Source organism: Corythoichthys intestinalis, chromosome 12, assembly GCF_030265065.1.
Source record: "Corythoichthys intestinalis isolate RoL2023-P3 chromosome 12, ASM3026506v1, whole genome shotgun sequence".
In the NCBI taxonomy this organism is placed as follows: domain Eukaryota; kingdom Metazoa; phylum Chordata; class Actinopteri; order Syngnathiformes; family Syngnathidae; genus Corythoichthys; species Corythoichthys intestinalis.
The window spans coordinates 33,515,718-33,533,463 of record NC_080406.1 but is presented as its reverse complement, the minus strand read 5'-3'; the positions used below and the strand labels follow the sequence as shown (position 1 = coordinate 33,533,463).

The window sequence follows — 17,746 nt, the reverse complement described above, 5'->3', positions numbered from 1 at the left end:
GGTCGTACAGGGACCGAACAGCCCTTCCCAAGGGGCTCGGTACCCCGTACTCCCGGAGCACCCCCCACAGGACTACCCAAGGCACACGGTCCAACGCCTTCTCCACATCCACAAAACACATGTAGACTGGTTGGGCGAACTCCCATGCACCCTCGAAGACCCTGCCAAGGGTGTAGAGCTGGTCCACTGTTCCACGGACGGGACGAAAACCACACTGCTCCTCCTGAATCTGAGATTCGACTTCCCGACGGACCCTCCTCTCCAGCAACCCTGAGTAGACTTTACCAGGGAGGCTGAGGAGTGTGATCCCTCTATAACTGAAACACACCGTCTGGTCACCCTTCTTAAAAAGGGGGACCACCACCCCGGTCTGCCGATCCAGAGGCACTGTCCTTGATGTCCACGCGATGTTGTAGAGGCGTGTCAGCCACGACAGCCTCACAACATCCAGAGCCTTTAGGAATTCCGGGCGGATCTCATCAACCCCTGGGGCCTTGCCACAGAGAAGCTTTCCAACCACCTCAGTGACTTCAACCCCAAAGATCGGAGAACCCACCTCGGAGTCCCCAGACTCTGCTTCCTCAAAGGAAGGCGTGTCAGTGGAATTGAGGTCTTCGAAGTATTCTCCCCACCGACTCAAGATGTCCCAAGTCGAGGTCAGCAGTACCCCATGCGCACGCTTGCGCAAATTTGTATCCAAAGTAGAATAAAGGTATTTTTTGTCTTAATTACTCTTTTGGGTACATGAGCATTTGATTATATACTTATTGATCCTAATAAAACACAACAGGCAGGCTCTCTGGGAACACGTCACAGGCAGCACAGTACCGTTCTGTGCAAAGTGTCAGTCAATTTCAACACACGCTAGTAGGTCCCATGAAAAATAATGAAAACCGGACATTTTCATGAATTTATAAAACCCCGCCGGACACCCGGGCAGGATGCAAAAAGTGGACATTTCCGGGCAAAAGAAGAGGACGTTTGGTCACCCTACTATAGACCCCACTCACATGATGTCACAACCACGCCTCCGTGCCATATTGTCCGTCAGCTCGTCGTGTTTACGCATTACCGCTACGTAAATTCCTCCTTTTATTGCGTGTCTTTCTGCTCGTTAACATTAATAATCAAAATGGTGAAGGCGTGTGTGGCGGTTGGTTGCAGTAACAGAGAAGATAGACGGAGAGGCTTGAAGTTCTACCGTATTCCGAGAGACCGGAGAGGAGAGCAAGATGGAATGCTGCAATTCGACGAGAAAACTGGGCACCAAACGATCACCACAGATTATGTAGTAGTCATTTTATATCTGGTAAGATGCATTTAATATATATTTAAAGGGTTTTGGGCTGACAACCACAATTAAGATCATTGCGAAGCTAATCGCCGACAACATACAGTTTCAAATTCAAGATGCTTATTTCTTCCACTATCATTATTTTTTGAATAATATTTAGCTGGTAACAAGTGAAAGAAGCTGGCCTCATCTACGGATCATCAGTTAAACAGGGGTGTCCAAACTTTTTGCAAAGGGGGCCAGATTTGGTGTGGTAAAAATGTGGGGGCTACCTTGGCTGATTTACGTAGAACAATATATTTAAACAAATTTTAGCAAGCCCTTCTGTGTGTCACATTTGCATTATTATTATTATTTTTTTTTTAGTTCATAATTTCAACAATCTCGCCTTTGTGGCGTTCTCTTTCGACACTCGGGCTCTTGCGAAATACTGCTACTGTGAAATTAAACTAGCTTCAAGTTGCTATAATTTCTTGCTGCGTATCTTCCCTGTAATGTTGTCGTACATATCAGCGTGTTTTGTTTGGTAATATCGCGTCACATCGAACTCTTTGAAAACAGCGACTGTCTGTGCAAATGAGGCAGACACAGTTGTTGCGTATTTTATTGAAGAAATAGTCCAATATCCACCTATCCTTGAAGCGTCGGCCATCGCAGTCAACTTTTTTTTTTTTAATTGATTGTCGCCATTTTAGAAAATTGGAAGGGTCACACAGGGTAATGTTGCTTAGAGTGCTGCTCTTAAAGTTTTTCAAAGTTTTGTGAGAATAGGCTGATTTTATGTGGACAACATAGTTGTAGATATCAGGGTAGCAGATGTCAGGCAGAGACGGCGAAGACAGCGGGTCAAAAAATATCGATTTAGGCATCAAATATGGATCTGGCAAATGGATAGACTGAAGCTTTTCCACATAACGCCTTTTATGCAACGCATCCAATGAGTTTACAGCGTCTGAAAGCACCGGGGCTTCCATGAATTGCACTATAAATTGCACGACAAATTGAAACCATTGAGAATACGGATAAACAATGACGGACAATATGGTGGCTGGATACAGCGACACGTCACTGTGTGACGGTGGTGAGTGGGGTCTATATCTAAGTAGGTAAGTCATCAAGTACACAGACTTGGTCACTCAGTAGCTGCACTGTCACATGCACCCGACAGGTGGTGCTAGCTGCCAGTCTATACTGCTAATGTACTCAAAATGAGAAGTTAGCACACTCCCGATGGCTTCACCTGAGGCTAGTCCATATTTAGCATGTGGCTAGTCCTGCGTTCAAGTCCAGTTGGAAGGGATCCAGTTAGCTTCCTCCTGTGCCCGCGAGACAGCGGCATGTAGCTTAGCGCAGGTGTCAGTTAGCTGCTCATTGATGAACACCTCGTCAAACAAATGTTTGTACTTCAGCTCCATTTGACGAGATGACTCCGCCAGGTCTGCCAAGTCCTGCATCTAGAGTACAAAACGCAGCCATGTTTAGTTGTAGGAGTGTATAATATACGGGGACGAAGAAAAAAAACATTATGCTGGGTTATTTTGCTGGGCGCACTACAGATGAGCGCGTATTATACTAGAGAAATTACAGTAGGTAGGTAGGGCAGCAGAGACTGTATTGTATTTATGTGAGCTACGGAATCTTACGGTGAGGTTTTTGTTGTTTTGGTAACTGCAAATGACTCTCGCATCTCCTCTGGTGTGTGCAAGTTTGTCCAAGCTGGGAGCTTTGATGAAGATCACAAACGGTTTATACTTTCTGGTCCTTACAGAAGAAATGTTCTAAGCACAGAATGACAAATACTCTGTAAGACATGTAAATATATTAGTTTGGCTAATGTGCTGTATGTATTCCTACATGTGGTTCGATGTCAATAATGCACACATGTCCCTCTTTGATGACCTCATTGATGGCGTCGATGCTTGTCCCGTACTTGTGGCCCGCATATTCGCCGTATTCCACGAACCTGCGCAATCACATCGTCAGGTCAACTGCGTGTAGAGCAGGATTGCCCAAGTCCAGTCCTCGAGAGCCCCTAGCCAGCTTGTTTTCCATGCCTCCCTCCTGAAACACACCTGAATCAAATGGTCAGCTTATCAGCAAACTCTGCAGGAACCTGACAATGATCCTGATTATTTAATTGAGGTGTGTTGGAGGAGGGAGACAAGAAAAACAAGCTGGAGAGGGTCTCTCGAGGACAGGACTTGGGCACCCCTGGTGTAGAGTGTAAGTCGAAGAGAATCTTACCTGTGGCTGCACACCATGTAGTCAAAGAGTTCTTTGTTGACAAAGTGATAATCTCTGCCCGTTTCCTCCCATGCTCTGATTGGTCGTGTGGTGTCTGTGGCAGCCAATCACATGAATACTGCTCAGTGACCAGCTCATTTCAGTGCATGTGTTCACATACAGTGGTCAGAGTGAGCCTAAGGGAGGCGCTGTCGTACGTGGTACAGGTCCCTGGAAAGTGTCCGGGTTGAGTTTGATGAGGTTCTGTCTGAGTTCATTGACACACACTCCTGGCGTGCCTGTTCAGTGTTGCACCATTTGGACACAAAAGACAACAAAGGACGAACTGTTTATAAATGTGCCCAAAATGTAATCAGTTGATGTAATCAGTTGACTTTGTAATTGCCTAACGAGCAAACCGACTGAGGCCCTATCAAAACTAAGACCAACAAATAAACAATGAGGTCTCGTCTGCTCAGACTTGACAGAGGTAATGACCTCTACGATGATGATCTGACCTATGAGGATGATTAGGCGGTGTCGATCCTGAGGGGCTCGTCGGTAGAGAACCACTTCCTCATAGGGTGTGGCACCAGCGGTGCAGGAGGCACTAATGCTGGTGCAAGACTGACGCCGCCTCTTGGACAAAGACCTCCTCAACAGACAGAAGCTGCGACGGAAACCCGCTGAGGAGACTATAACATTGAGCTCATGCCATTTAGAAATAAATCCTGCTGGAAGTCAGACAGTTAATATCGACCTATTTCATTCGGAGTAATCTTACCGAGATACAGCCAGTCAGGAATATCTGATGATTCGGCCTCTGAAAAAGGGACAACACATAACACTGCATAACATCCTTAGAACTAATGACTACCTGACTGACCTACTAACTTAATAACCAACCATACTGGACAAACAAATTCACTAACACATTTGCTACTTGGATACAACGTACTAAATCCCGAAATAAGTGAGTGACTAACTGACCGATAGACTAACTTGCCGACTAACCCCCCAACCTAAAGGCCAACCAAATAGCTGTCTGATTAACTGACTACCTAACTATTAACAAACTTACTAGGGAAATTGCTGACTGACTGACTTACGGAGCAACTGCTTGATGGACTAACTGATATACTACCAAACAAGCAACTAAATAACTATGAATAATCAATGTACAAACCATGTAGCCAGGGGTCGCGTTAACCGAATATTTTCCGTCGTTGACCGGTTTTTTAAAACGGTGACGGAAAAAACTGAAGTCCATCTGTCATTTTGACAGGTTGCAATTCACACCCCAGACCACAGGGTGGCGAGTGAGCATATTAATTAGCTATTGTCTCTCTTGATGCATGACGTCGTTGGCCTTACTCGGAAAAATGTCAAAGCAACTGAGTGTCCGAAGTTTCTTCAAAAAACCCCAAAACGACGATGGTGTTGATAAAAGAGGGACTGATGCAGTGGAGGATGAAGGATGACAACGAATCAAGTGAATCGCCGGTTCACTGCTCACTGCGGCGAGCAGTTGAAAACGCCGCCAATTACCAAGAAGGGCAGAATTGGTAACACGGTGAAAGCGGCATAAAGCCAAAAAAGCGGACCAGACTAGCCAGAGCCTGAAGTTATTTCAAGGAAAATATGGAGGGTGCCACCACTGTGTGTACTCTTTTTGCTAAGCTGAGCTCGCATACCACGGTAGCACGTCGGCAATGAACGAACACTTGACGCGCCGTCACCCAGGTGTATTTCGGAAGACAACAGGAAACAACAAGCTAGCGGATTGTGAATCCATACAACTTTCTAACGATTTTTTTAAAAATTGAAGTTTCCTTTATGTGCGTCGTATCAACATGCATTTTTATTTAATAATAATAATAATAATAATAATAATAAATATATATATATATATATATAAAATTGAATTATACAATATTTTATTATTATTAAATGTATTAGGATCATGGAAGGTCCCGCTTGGGGGGGGGGGGGGGGGAGTATATATATCCTGTATATACATAATATAATAAAAATATATATGGAAACACAGCACTGGCCTGCTTACTGTAATCCATGACTGCACTAATGTTAGTTACTTTATATCATAAACAGGGGTGCACATAATTTTTTTGCCCAGGTTCTCAGAGGAGGACCTGGAGATGTGACTTGGTCCTCATTGAGCTTGAGAGCCGACCCGCCTGATGCGATAAATTTATGGCAAGCTTTACTTAGAGCCAATTAACTTTAATTAATTATATTAACAATTAATGCTTGCTTAACATCAACTGGCACAACAAGATTGCCATTACTTTGAAGTGAAATGTAAAGAAATAAAAAGCACCAATTCAAAATAAAGGGCATTATGCGGCTCCCACATTAACTCCAAGCCTTTTTAAAAGTGGGATGTCCTCCTCATAAGACCTCATTGAACGTGCATATTTAGCTTTGTAAAATGCGAGCAAAAACACGTTTGTCAGTGCATGTCGCTGTTCATTACCTTTATTCCACCGTATTCCGCCACTTGTCCATAGGGCGAGTGGGGTCCTGTTTGACATCGATAGTTTGCTTAATTGCCACAAGCTCTCTGTTTTTTTCGTGCTTTTCAAAGTTTGGATGGCTGAAATTCTTTGACCCTACATAAAATGCGCTGCTCTTATCGGCGACATTGGGATTCTCACGGCTCATTTTTTACCGCATTTCCGTGCGAGCATCATTTGCTTCTAGCCACGGTACCTCCTGTAGCCACTTTTCAGCAAAAGTCCTTTTTTTCGGTAGCTCCGGTGACGTCTCTGTCGTCTGTCTGTCTTTTGACGGGGGTGGGGGAACACGGAAGTAATTACTCAGTGTGGCCTGCCTCTTCAACATTTTGAGAAGTTATTTTCTCGTGTCCGCCGCAAATACAGCGGTCAGCCATCGGTACGCAAAAGCGTATGGAAGCCGTTGAGGGCCAGCGCGTTCGTCTACGTCCAGTACGCATGCGCGCATGCAGACCACTTATGTGCACCCCTGATCATAAAGTATTATTGTATTATTGTGTATATACATATAGTGACTGCATCAAGATATAGTCATTTTAAAAATTTAAGTGACGGGTAAAAATAGATTATGACCAGATTTTTATGACCCTGTCAGTCAAAATGACAGACGACGAAAAAGTGTAGCGCAACCTCTGCATGTAGCCTACGAAATACACTAGCTAACTGGCTGACTTACCTACCAAAACATGTTTCTTCCTGATCTGGTGGGCAAAACAAAAACAAAAGCCATTTGGTAGTGAATATGGTACACAAAACATGGTACCCACTCATGAACAGTATAAAAAGTAAGCCTACATAGAATGTTTATATTACGTATATTTTACCTGAAGTTCCTTTATCTTGAGGTTCTTCCTCTGAAACAGAAGACAATTAAGTGTACACAAACATATTTATTTCATAGTATAAAGTATGTGAATGACACTTTGATCTAGCATCACAGATGAGGTGACATCATGAGAGGACAAACTAGCATGAGCTTAGTGTGTGAGTGTTAGTGATGCACAGTGTACAGGTAGGAGTTCCATGTTGCTTATCGGCAAACAGCAATGATTCCACTACATTGTGTCCCCCACAGTTGACTTGTGTTTTTCTGATTATAATATGAACCTAAATTTGAAGTGGTTTGGGGAAACTTAACTTGAACAGGAGATTGTAATTTGTGATGGATTTTATTGACCTGGACGTGTTTTCAGTGTGATTGGACTGGAGATTTGTCTTTTCGATCTGACAACCCTGTTGATGTCCTAAGATGGCCCTTACCTGATTTGCTGCCTTCGTCGACACGTTCATCCTTGTCTACCTTGTCTTCTGCACATTCCTTAGGATCCTTCTGCTTACTGATGACAACATCACAAATAATACATCACAATGCATTACATGTGTTCATAAAATTGGCAGTAATTTAGCTAGTTGCTTGAGGTAAATACGTAGGAAGGTTGACGGCCAATCACTTATTGGTCCATCAGGTGATCGTCTGGATTACATTAGCTTGCGAAGATGGTAGATAGGTCAGGGTATTCTATCGGTCGTTTGTCAGTAGAAAGGTAGTTATGAATTTCAGCCAATCAGGCAGATAGGTAGATAGGTACTAGACCGACTAGCTCTTTAGTTAATCAAGGTGTCTTGTAACCTCCTGAACGTGGTGGGGGATGGAATCAATCCGGCAAAGGAGGTTGTGCTTGTTATCTTCCTCGCCTGCCACCAGTGTTCATCTGATTGCTCTAATACCTCCAGGACATCCCCTTTACTGAAGATGACTCCGACATCGGGGCATGGAATTGACGGGTCCTGCAGCGGGCAATAGTCCACCAAAGCCCTCACGTAGACCTCAAACAGCAGAAGGAGAAACTCGGCAAAGGTCGAAGATGAGGTTTCATAGCATGTCTGCTAAATATTTCTCACTGGTTTGTTGATGGTGCTCAGCTGGGACACATTTGGAATGACTTTGAACTGGATGGCACCCTCTGACCTCATCTGGGCACACGGACAAACAAACACATAGGGTACAGGAGGACACTTGGTGAGTGTGAAATACTGGCGGACCAACCAGGATCTGGATGACCTGCTCTGGTTCCAACCCCACCAGTGGCTTCCCATCCACCTCTACCAGAAGATCTCCAGCGTGAAGAAGACCTGAAACACACGGCTTATACAGAACTTGTGCACATCTGAAACATGTATCACACACACACGCACTGACACACCACTGCGGTCTGCAAGCCCTCCACGAATCACCCTGGCAATAAGGATCTCTCCTGTCTCCTTGTCTTTTCTGATGGTGGCCCCCTGACACACACATATCGAAATATGTAGTAAAGACAACAATTTTGTGCTGTTGTCCACTGTTAAATCCTTACCAGAGGTTGTTCATTCTTGTCCAGCAAAACGATCCTCACAGCGTCCAGGTCTTCAAGCGACTCGTCAGGTAGCGGCGCCAATACAGGGTCAAAGTCTGCCTGAGCGACAGTGTCGTGACAGGACAGCAGGGCCTGACATCGGGATGAGATGGTGAGCTTGAGTCTGTTGGACCCAGTGAGGGACAAGAGGAAGGACCTTCATGTGTGGAGAGCTGAGGAGTAGATGAAGTTCTGCGGCATCCGTGGAAGGTTTCGGCATTGTGTGCAGAACAGTCTGGACCTCATTAACAACACGACATGCATTCTGTCAGTCATTGTGCTAATAAAATGGCGTAACAATTGTTGGTGACAACCTCACGTGAGAGTCCAAAAGCATGAGGCAGCAAGGGACGAGGCCACAGTCTCCTAAACCTCAACAAGCACTCGTAAACCTGGAGAGAGACAAAACAGGAAGTGATGTCCTAACCTGACAGCCGCCCGTTATTGTAACGTACCTGCAGCAAGGCGCGCAGCCACGGAGAACTGAGGAGTTGGTAAAGGTGTGCACTCATCACATTTCTACTGACAGCTTCACTTGCTTCCTCCACCACTGTTGACAACACCTCCATCAAGCCTGCAGGCACACGCATAAGGGCTTAAATGAATACAAAATTACTTCCCACCTACAAATGTGTCTTTCGTACCATCATCCACAGTGTGTGTCATCATGATGGTCTGTTCACACCATCAGTATGCACTGGAAAACAAAGCACATATTTTTTTCCTCACTAGACGGCGCCAAAGGTCAGAAATAGAGGCGAGCATGCATCAACCGGCTCTAAAAGTGGCACCAAACCAGCTTGAGCTTTCTTTTCTTAGATTCGTTCCAAGAACACACTCGGTTCTGATGACTCACAAAGCAAAGGAGTCGTCATTTATTGTTCAAGCTTTGAATTTAGTTACAATGTACACATTTGGCTCTCATTCGGTCAGTAATACATAGTTCATTTTAAAAATAAAGGGGGTAAATTGGGAAAAATAACTCAATCACTGCCATTAAGAGTGATGGACATCGAATCATATTCAACTGGGATGGCTGGCATTGAGTGATCATGCTTCACTGCCATTGGTGACGTGGGGTGGGGCGGGGGGGGGGGGGGGTGATATTGCTCTCAACTCCTCAATCAAATTGGATTGAAGGTCTATCACCTTCAATGGCAGCCAATGAGTTAAAATGTAAAATGATAATAATAATTTAAAATATTTGTAACATTACCGTTAATAAATCTATTCTAAAAAAGAAATGTCAGACTTCTGTAATCTAAATATTACATTTTGTTTTTTAATTTTAGGGTTACATTGAGAATTCTGACTATTACATTGAGTATATACAGTCAAATGTTATTAGATTATTCAAATAGTATTCATTATTAATAATTAAAATTCATGCATAAACCTCTAGAAAATGTTGCTAAAATTATTTGAAATAAATATTAAAATATGTAGTTTTGCATCAATCTGCAAAAAACATGATTAAAGCCATCAGATGACCAGTTTTTTTGTTTAATAAAATAAAATACATACTCTATTCAAATCACATTTCATTTGACATTACTATTGACAATTTTAGAAAAGGTTTTTGTTTCAACTGAGCACCTCTATAAAACAAAAATGCCTGAATATTTTTAGTTGCATCAAACATGTATCTTGAATATGCAAATATGAGATCAGGTGACAATAAGAGGCACGAGTTGATCGTTAAGTGGCAACAAAAAATAGGCAATAAGTGTAACTTTTCTAGATAATAATAAAAAATAATAATAGTGGCCTGTTGAATTTGCGCAAATTTGATTTTTTTTTTTAAAAAAAAAACATGAGTCACGTGACTTAATGGCTAGCTGGTTTGAATTACCAAAATATTAAAATAGATATTGAGAAAGAAAAGAAAATTGTTGGTATTTGTTTTAATTGGCCTTAATTTATATTTTGTTAAAACTGGTAAAAAAAAAAAAATAAAAAAAAAAAAACACCCAAATGCTATTTAATACAGATTTTTTTTTTTTTTTTTTTTTTTTTTTTTTTTTAAATCTAATGCGAATCAAATAGTTAGCATGCTACGTTAGCCTTCGGCTGAAGGTAGCCGCTAAGGACGTGAAAAAGTTTCAACCCACCTCGCGCTTGTCTCGCTGGACTCCTGGCGCTGATGTTTGCTCTCTAATTGACTTGCTTTAAATGGAAAAACTAATCCGTAAAAGCTCTTAAACTCGCCCACGCGCTCTCACACAACGTATGTATTGTAATTAGAAGCAAACACCACGAGAGGGAGATGTTGCATCTTTAAAAATGTCAGGTTTTTTACTTTTTTTCCCATGCTTGGGGCTACATGTATTGATTTAAAGAATATTTTTATTAAATTTATAATTGAAATGATTTTTTAAATTACACTTTAATTAGATGGCGTTTTGAAATTTAAAAATCAAAGACATGGATTTAAATATGCATACAAGATCAGTACTCATACCACGAGTGGTATGCTTATAAACGCTTATTAGGTCCATTAAAAAACAAAAACTTTTGATGTACAATATATTTGAATTGAATCATTATTTAAGTTTGTTTTTCATGTTTCTTCCACTAAGGAGGAGTACACATTTTAAACCGTTTCATGATACAGTGGCAAAATTTATTGTGAAAGTATTAAAAAAATATATACAGTACTGTACTAATTTAAAAAAAAAAAAAAAAAAAAAAAAAAAGCTATTACGTGCAGATGGACATATTTTAAGCAATTCTAAGTTGTAACTTTTCTGATTGAAATTTTCAGCTTATAAAAAACTATTAACAAAAAAAATTAAGAATGCTGTGAAACACATCAGTTTTGTAATTTCGCACATGTGTAATTCAAAAGAACTGCAAAAGGATCCTGACCTTTTAAGAAGTCAGTCGAAGGTTGGCTCAGAGGAATTCAGAAATGGGGGAGACAGCTGATCTGGCAGGATATTCTATTTTTCTGAGGAGTAAAATCTACAGTGCTGGCCAAAAGTATTGGCACCCCTGCAATTCTGTCAGATAATACTCAATTTCTTCCAGAAAATGATTGCAATTACAAATGCTTTGGTAGTAATATCTTCATTCATTTTGCTTGCAATGGGAAAAAAAAACAAATAATTAGCATTTTACACAAAACTCCAAAAATGGGCCGGACAAAAGTATTGGCACACTCAACCTAATACTTGATAGCACAACCGTTAAGACAAAATAGCTGCGAACAACCGCTTCCAGTATCCATCAATGAGTTTCTTACAATGCTCTGCTGGAATTTCAGACCATTCTTCTTTGGCCAACTGCACCAGGTCTCTGAGATTTGAAGGGTGCCTTCTCCAAACTGCCATTTTCAGATCTCTCCACAGGTGTTCAGGTCTGGACTCATTGCTGGCCACTTTAGAAGTCTCCAGTGCTTTCTCTCAAACCATTTTCTAGAGATTTTTAAAGTGTGTTTTGGGTCATTGTCCTGCTGGAAGACCCATGACCTCTAAGGGAGACCCAGCTTTCTCACACTGTCTCACATTATGCTGCAAAATTTGTTGGTAGTCTTCAGACTTCATAATGCCATGCACACGGTCAAGCAGTCCAATGCCAAAGGCAGCAAAGCAATCCTAAAACATCAGGGAACCTCCGCCATGTTTGACTGTGGGACCGTGTTCTTTTCTTTGAAGGGAAGGCCTTGTTTTTTCCCCAGTAAACTCTATGGTGATGCCTTTTCCCAAAAAGTTCTATTTATGTCTCATATGACCAGAGAACATTCTTCCAAAACGTTTTGGGCTTTCTCAGGTGTTCTTTTTTATGTCTCTGGGTCAGAAGTGGGGTCTTCCTGGGTATCCTACCATAGAGTCCCTTTTTATTCAGACGCCGACGGATAGTACAGGTTGACATTGTTGTTCCCTTGGACTGCAGGACAGCTTGAACTCGTTTGGATGCTAGTCGAGGTTCTTTATAAACCATCCGCACAATCTTTTGTTGAAATCTCTCATCCATTTTTCCGTCCACATCTAGGGAGGTTAGCCACAGTGCCATGGGCTTTACACTTATTGATGACACTGCGCACGGTAGACACAAGTCTTTGAAGATGGACTTGTAGCCTTGAGATTGCCCATGCTTCCTCACAATTTTGCTTCTCAAGTCCTCAGACAGTTCTTTGGTCTTCTTTCTTTTCTCCATGCTCAATGTGGTACACACAATGACACAGGACAGAGGTTGGGTCAACTTTAATCCATTTTAACTGGCTGCAAGTGTGATTTAGTTACTGCTACCACCTGTTATGTACCACAGGTAAGTGACAGGTGCTGTTAATTACACAAATTAGAGTTACATCACATGATTTTTTAAGGGCCGGGCCAATACTTTTGTCATGCCATTTTTTTGGAGTTTTGTGTAAAATGATAATGATTTAATTTTTTTCCCCATTCGCTTTTGTGTTTTTTCATTGCAAGCAAAATAAATGAAGATATTACTATCAAAGCATTTTTAATTGCAATCATTTTCTGGGAGAAATTGAGCATTATCTGACAGAATTGCAGGGGTGCCAATACTTTTGGCCAGCACTGTATACACAGTATACAGTGTACTGTATGGGTGTCCAAACCTGTCCTCAAGGGCCGCTGTGGGTCCTGGTTTTTGTTCCTACCAATCGAGCACAGACAGTTTAACCAATGAAGTTTGTGCTAAAACAAGCAGCACCTGACTGCAATCAACTGATTACACTTGTGAGACACAAAATTGGTGAAAAGATGTCGCCTTGTTTTGTAGGAATGAAATCCAGCACCCACTGCGGCCCTATGTGTAATAGTTTGGACACCACTGCTACTGTACTGTGTAGTACAACTTAATTTTTCCTGTACTATATTTAACCTTTTCTTGGAAAATTCTGTCATTCTTTATGCATCCTATAAAATCTTATTAATAATAATGTTATTAAGCTAATATTTGCACTTAATTGTATTTCATTTTTAACATTTTAGTTGCTATAAGAGTATACTTCATTACTGCAAAGTTTTACCGTCATTATTTCGGCATTGTTTTTAGAAGTTACAATTTACAAATGTTTGTCATGAAATCTCACACCTTTTTTTTTTTTTACTTTCCTTGATGTAATATGAAAAAAATTATTCTACATATCGTAGTACAGCTTTCATCTGGGATAATGTTGAACTATAGTTTAAAAATATTTTAGCTTTAATCCAGTAAACTTGGTGGTTGTTTTATCCCCACAATATCAAGACTTTACTCACATTTTTAAAATGCATTTGTTTTGTAAGACTTGTGAAAAAGCAATTGTAAACCACCAATAAGCGTGGTCCAATGGTTGGTTCCACCAAATTAAAATGAATGCCGTATTTTGTTCACGTTTTTAGGGTGGCGTCCATTTTGGCTCGAGCTAAATCTCCCGAGTGTCCGACTTCATTCGCGTTTTATGTTTATTATTTTTTTCGTTAACGAGCGCACTAGGGAAATAAGCGTGTACAATAAAGGATGTACGTACGGTATAACATAAGAGGCGCACGCGGGCACTGAGCTCATTTAACCTTTACGACTTCATTGCAAACGTGATGCATTTAAGATTACACAGCCAAAAAATAGAGATGACTGAGTATTTCGGAGTCTTGTTCACAAGTGAGTGAAGCGTAATATTGACAGGTGGGTCAATGTATATCGTGTGTATCATCTACTTTAGCATTGAGAGGAGAGCTTGATGAGGTGGCTAGGGCATCTAAACATCGTAATGTGAGATAAAACCATGGTTGTTACAAAGAAGAGTAGCCAATTTCAATGGTCCAACCAGTATTGGATTCGTCAAAAATGACAAAAACATAAATATTTAATCAAAAAACAATTTTTTTCATGACGATGACGAGCTAAAAACGTGGCTTAGGAGACTAGAAAATAACGAGATGAATGTACGGTGGTATGAAAAAGTATCTGACAGTATTCTCACATTTCTGCATAAAATCACCATCAAATGTGATCTGATCTTTGTCAAATCACACAGATGAAAATACAGTGTCTGCTTTAACTAATACCACCCAAACATTCAGAGGTTCTCATATTTTAATGACGATAGGATGCAAACAATGACAGAAGGGGGGTAAGTAAGTAAGTGAACCCTCTGCCTAAGGAGACTTAAAGAGCAATTGAAACCAATTTTTACAAACATTTTAAGTCAGGTATGTGCCCAATCACTGATGAGTGGTTTAAAGCTGCCCTGCCCACTATAAAACACACACCTGGTAAGAAATGTCTTGATGAGAAGCATTGTCTGATGTGCATCATTGCTCGGTCAAAAGAACTCTCTATAGACATGCGATCAAGGATTGTTGATTTGTATGAAGCTGGGAAAGGATACAAAACCATCTCTATAAGTCTGGATGTTCATCAATCAACAGTCAGAGAAGTTGTTAAAAAATGGGGAGAGTTTGGCACTGTTACTTCTCTCCCAGGGAGTGGCCATCCACCAAAGATGACACCAAGAGTTCAGCGCAGAATACTCAGGTAAAAAAAGAACCCTAGAGTTTCTGCTAAAGACTTACAGAAATCACTGGCACAGTCCAATATCTCAGTGCACACATCAACTGTATGTAAAACTATGGCCAAGAATTGTGTTAATGGGAGGAGTCCACGGACGAAGCTACTGCTGTCTAAAAAAACATTGTTGCTCGTTTAATGTTCGCAAAAAGGCACTTAAAAACTCCACAGAAGTTTTGGCAAAATATTTTGTGGACTGATGAAACCAAAGTTGAATTGTTTGTGAGTAACACTCAACGTCATGTGTGGAGGAAAAATGGAACAGCTCACCAACATCAACTCCTCATGCCCACCGTGAAGCATGGTGGAGGGAGCATCAACTGTTTTGCTGCCTCATGGCCTGGACAACTTGCAATCATTAATGGCAGATTGAATTCAAAAGTTTATCAGGATGTTTTGCAGGAAAACCTGAGGCCGTCTGCCAGACAGTTGAAGCTAAAAAGAGGATGGATGTTGCAACAAGACTGATCTAAAACACAGCAGTAAATCAACTTCAGAATGGTTTCAGAAGAACAAAATACAAGTTCTAGAGTGACCAAGTAAAAGTACAGACTTGAACCCCATTGAGATACTGTAATGTGACCTACTGTAAATTCTCCGATTCATGCCAGACATCCCAGGAATCTGACTGGACTACAGCAGTTTAGTAGAGAAGAATGGGCCAAGATTAGTCCTTATCGATGTGCCAGACCGATCTGCAGCTACAGGAAGCGTCTGGTTGAAGTTATTGCTGCCAAAGGCGGGGGGGCTGGGCGGCAAAATATTAAATAGTATGGTTCACTTACTTATGCCCCCCCCCCCCCCCTCATTGTTTGCATACTATCCACATTAAAATATGAAAACCTATACATGCTTGGGTGGTTTTAGTTAAAGCAGACACTTTTTTTTTTTTTTATCAGTGCGATTTTGACAAGATCAGATTACATTTGATGGTGATTTTACGCAGAAATGTGAGAAATTCCAAAAGGTTCAGATACTTTTCCATACCACTGTATATTGAAGTATGAATATTAGAAAGTTATTTGCTCGCAGCAAAAAGGAATGCGATAGGTAAGCTAGGTAATTCACCTAGGCAACATAAACCACTTTTAGGTCACAACCTACCAGTTGAGAAAGACTGATTAATTGCATAACAGTCACAGTGATATATCCTCATTTCTGTCCAGACTAAGTAAAGCAGCAGAGTGTAGAAAGAGGTGAAGGAGAGATGGGAGTTGATGAGCCTAAGCAGAGGTGAAACGACTATCAACAAGGGATATCCCAATCTTGATTTTGAATATTGATGTCTGAAAAACAAAAAAAAGTCACTTTTTTACAGAAACATTTATTTTGGTTTGATTGTATGTAGTTTAAAGCACTATTGCTGACTTTTCACAATAAATACAATAAGTGCTGCAAAAATTTGCTCGCTCGCCAGTGCCGCACTGTGCCCCAGTATTGTATTAGGTCTAGTTACGCCTCTGCTAGACATCCAGCCCAATGTGACTCCCTAGTCAAAATGGATTGGACGTCAAGCGCCGCAAATGGCACTGAAAGATGTGCAATCACAGCCACTCCTCCCAATTTAAATGAATTGGACGTCTATCCTTGTCAATGTCACGTTACGTCAGGCATTAAGTTAATTGAATAAAAAACCACCTCATTCAAAAATAAATATAAAAATCTACGGCATACAACCTTATTAAAATGGTATATTTTCCTTTCATATTGATAAATCAATACTTGGATGACCAGCACTTTACTTTGAAAAGACGTGAGTCATGCACTCACTCACACACACAGACACACACCTGATCAATGCTAATGGAGTCTACTCTGCCTGGTAACAAGAGCCGGCATGTGTGTGTGTTTGGTCTGTGTGTGTGCGTCATGACAAGCATGCTAATGGCACACTTACACGCGTTTTAGCATTTACGTGTCGCGATAATAGCTAACTTACATGCGCGTGACACATAAAGGGCATGTTGCACTAGACGGTGGCTGTCACTCACAAGGAAGACAGAAAAAGGGAGGAAGGAAAAAAAAGCAATGAAAGATGGAAGGAAGAAGGCATTTGCACTTATAATGAAGTGTGGCCTACCCTTGTCAGATGACTGGGTTTTCTTCCCTGAGGGAGGTCATGAATCTTCTGTGTGAGGACATGAAACATGTTGACGATCTAGTCACACTAGATGTCAACTTTGGAAGCTGAACTCTTCTTATGTGGTCTTAACTTCATCCCATCTTTCTTCCCCATCCTCCACTTTCTTGTTTTTCCCTCCCCTCTTCCTCTGGATCTACACATCTTGGTCCCGTTACCTCCCACTCCACCCGACGTTATTGATGAGCTTGTGTTGGGTGCAGCAGAAGCAAAACAGGACCCAACAAAGTGATTCGCGAACCCTCAGGCAGGCGAGCAGCTGTATGTTTTGTGATCTCATTTTCCCATTAATGAGCAAATACAGTATTTCATTGTAAAATATTTTCCATCCTTTGAAGCTAAAAGAGTTTACAATTGATTTGGTTCACTAATGACGAAGGGGCATGTAGTAGTTACTATTGGTGATTTTACTGCTACACAATTACCATGTTATTACTATGTAATTAGTAGATGACATGTTATGATTTTCGTGGCGACTCGGGCATACCCCTGCTATTACTGTGTTGGTACCATATCATCACTATTAATACACACCTTATAGAAAATTGCAATTGATTTGATTACAAGATAGCATATGGCTCATGTGGCCATATAGTGTGCCTCGTGGTCTGCTCAAAGTTCTCATATACTGTACCAA

At 41.2% G+C, this 17,746-nt stretch overlaps 1 protein-coding gene across 2 annotated transcripts; it reads right to left on the bottom strand.

Annotated features, from left to right (window-relative positions):
* Positions 1 to 707: 707 nt before the first annotated feature.
* Positions 708 to 10,674, bottom strand: LOC130926905 (MAGUK p55 subfamily member 4-like). 2 transcript variants are annotated; one of them, XM_057852224.1, is made up of 20 exons: positions 10,562 to 10,674; positions 9,095 to 9,147; positions 8,906 to 9,024; positions 8,765 to 8,842; positions 8,608 to 8,691; positions 8,412 to 8,543; positions 8,259 to 8,340; positions 8,102 to 8,187; positions 7,957 to 8,028; positions 7,685 to 7,881; positions 7,315 to 7,391; positions 6,879 to 6,908; positions 6,735 to 6,755; positions 4,302 to 4,340; positions 4,036 to 4,212; positions 3,736 to 3,816; positions 3,539 to 3,632; positions 3,149 to 3,257; positions 2,938 to 3,072; positions 708 to 2,748 (listed from the first exon to the last, which is right to left on the bottom strand). In XM_057852224.1, the coding sequence occupies exons 2-20, from the start codon at positions 9,117 to 9,119 to the stop codon at positions 2,575 to 2,577; spliced, it is 1,812 nt and encodes a 603-aa protein (XP_057708207.1). In that variant the 5' UTR covers positions 9,120 to 9,147; positions 10,562 to 10,674; the 3' UTR covers positions 708 to 2,574. The 2 variants fall into 2 exon arrangements, with proteins under 2 accessions (XP_057708207.1, XP_057708208.1); XM_057852225.1 differs by having other exon boundaries at positions 4,036 to 4,203.
* Between the last annotated feature and the right edge of the window lie 7,072 nt (positions 10,675 to 17,746).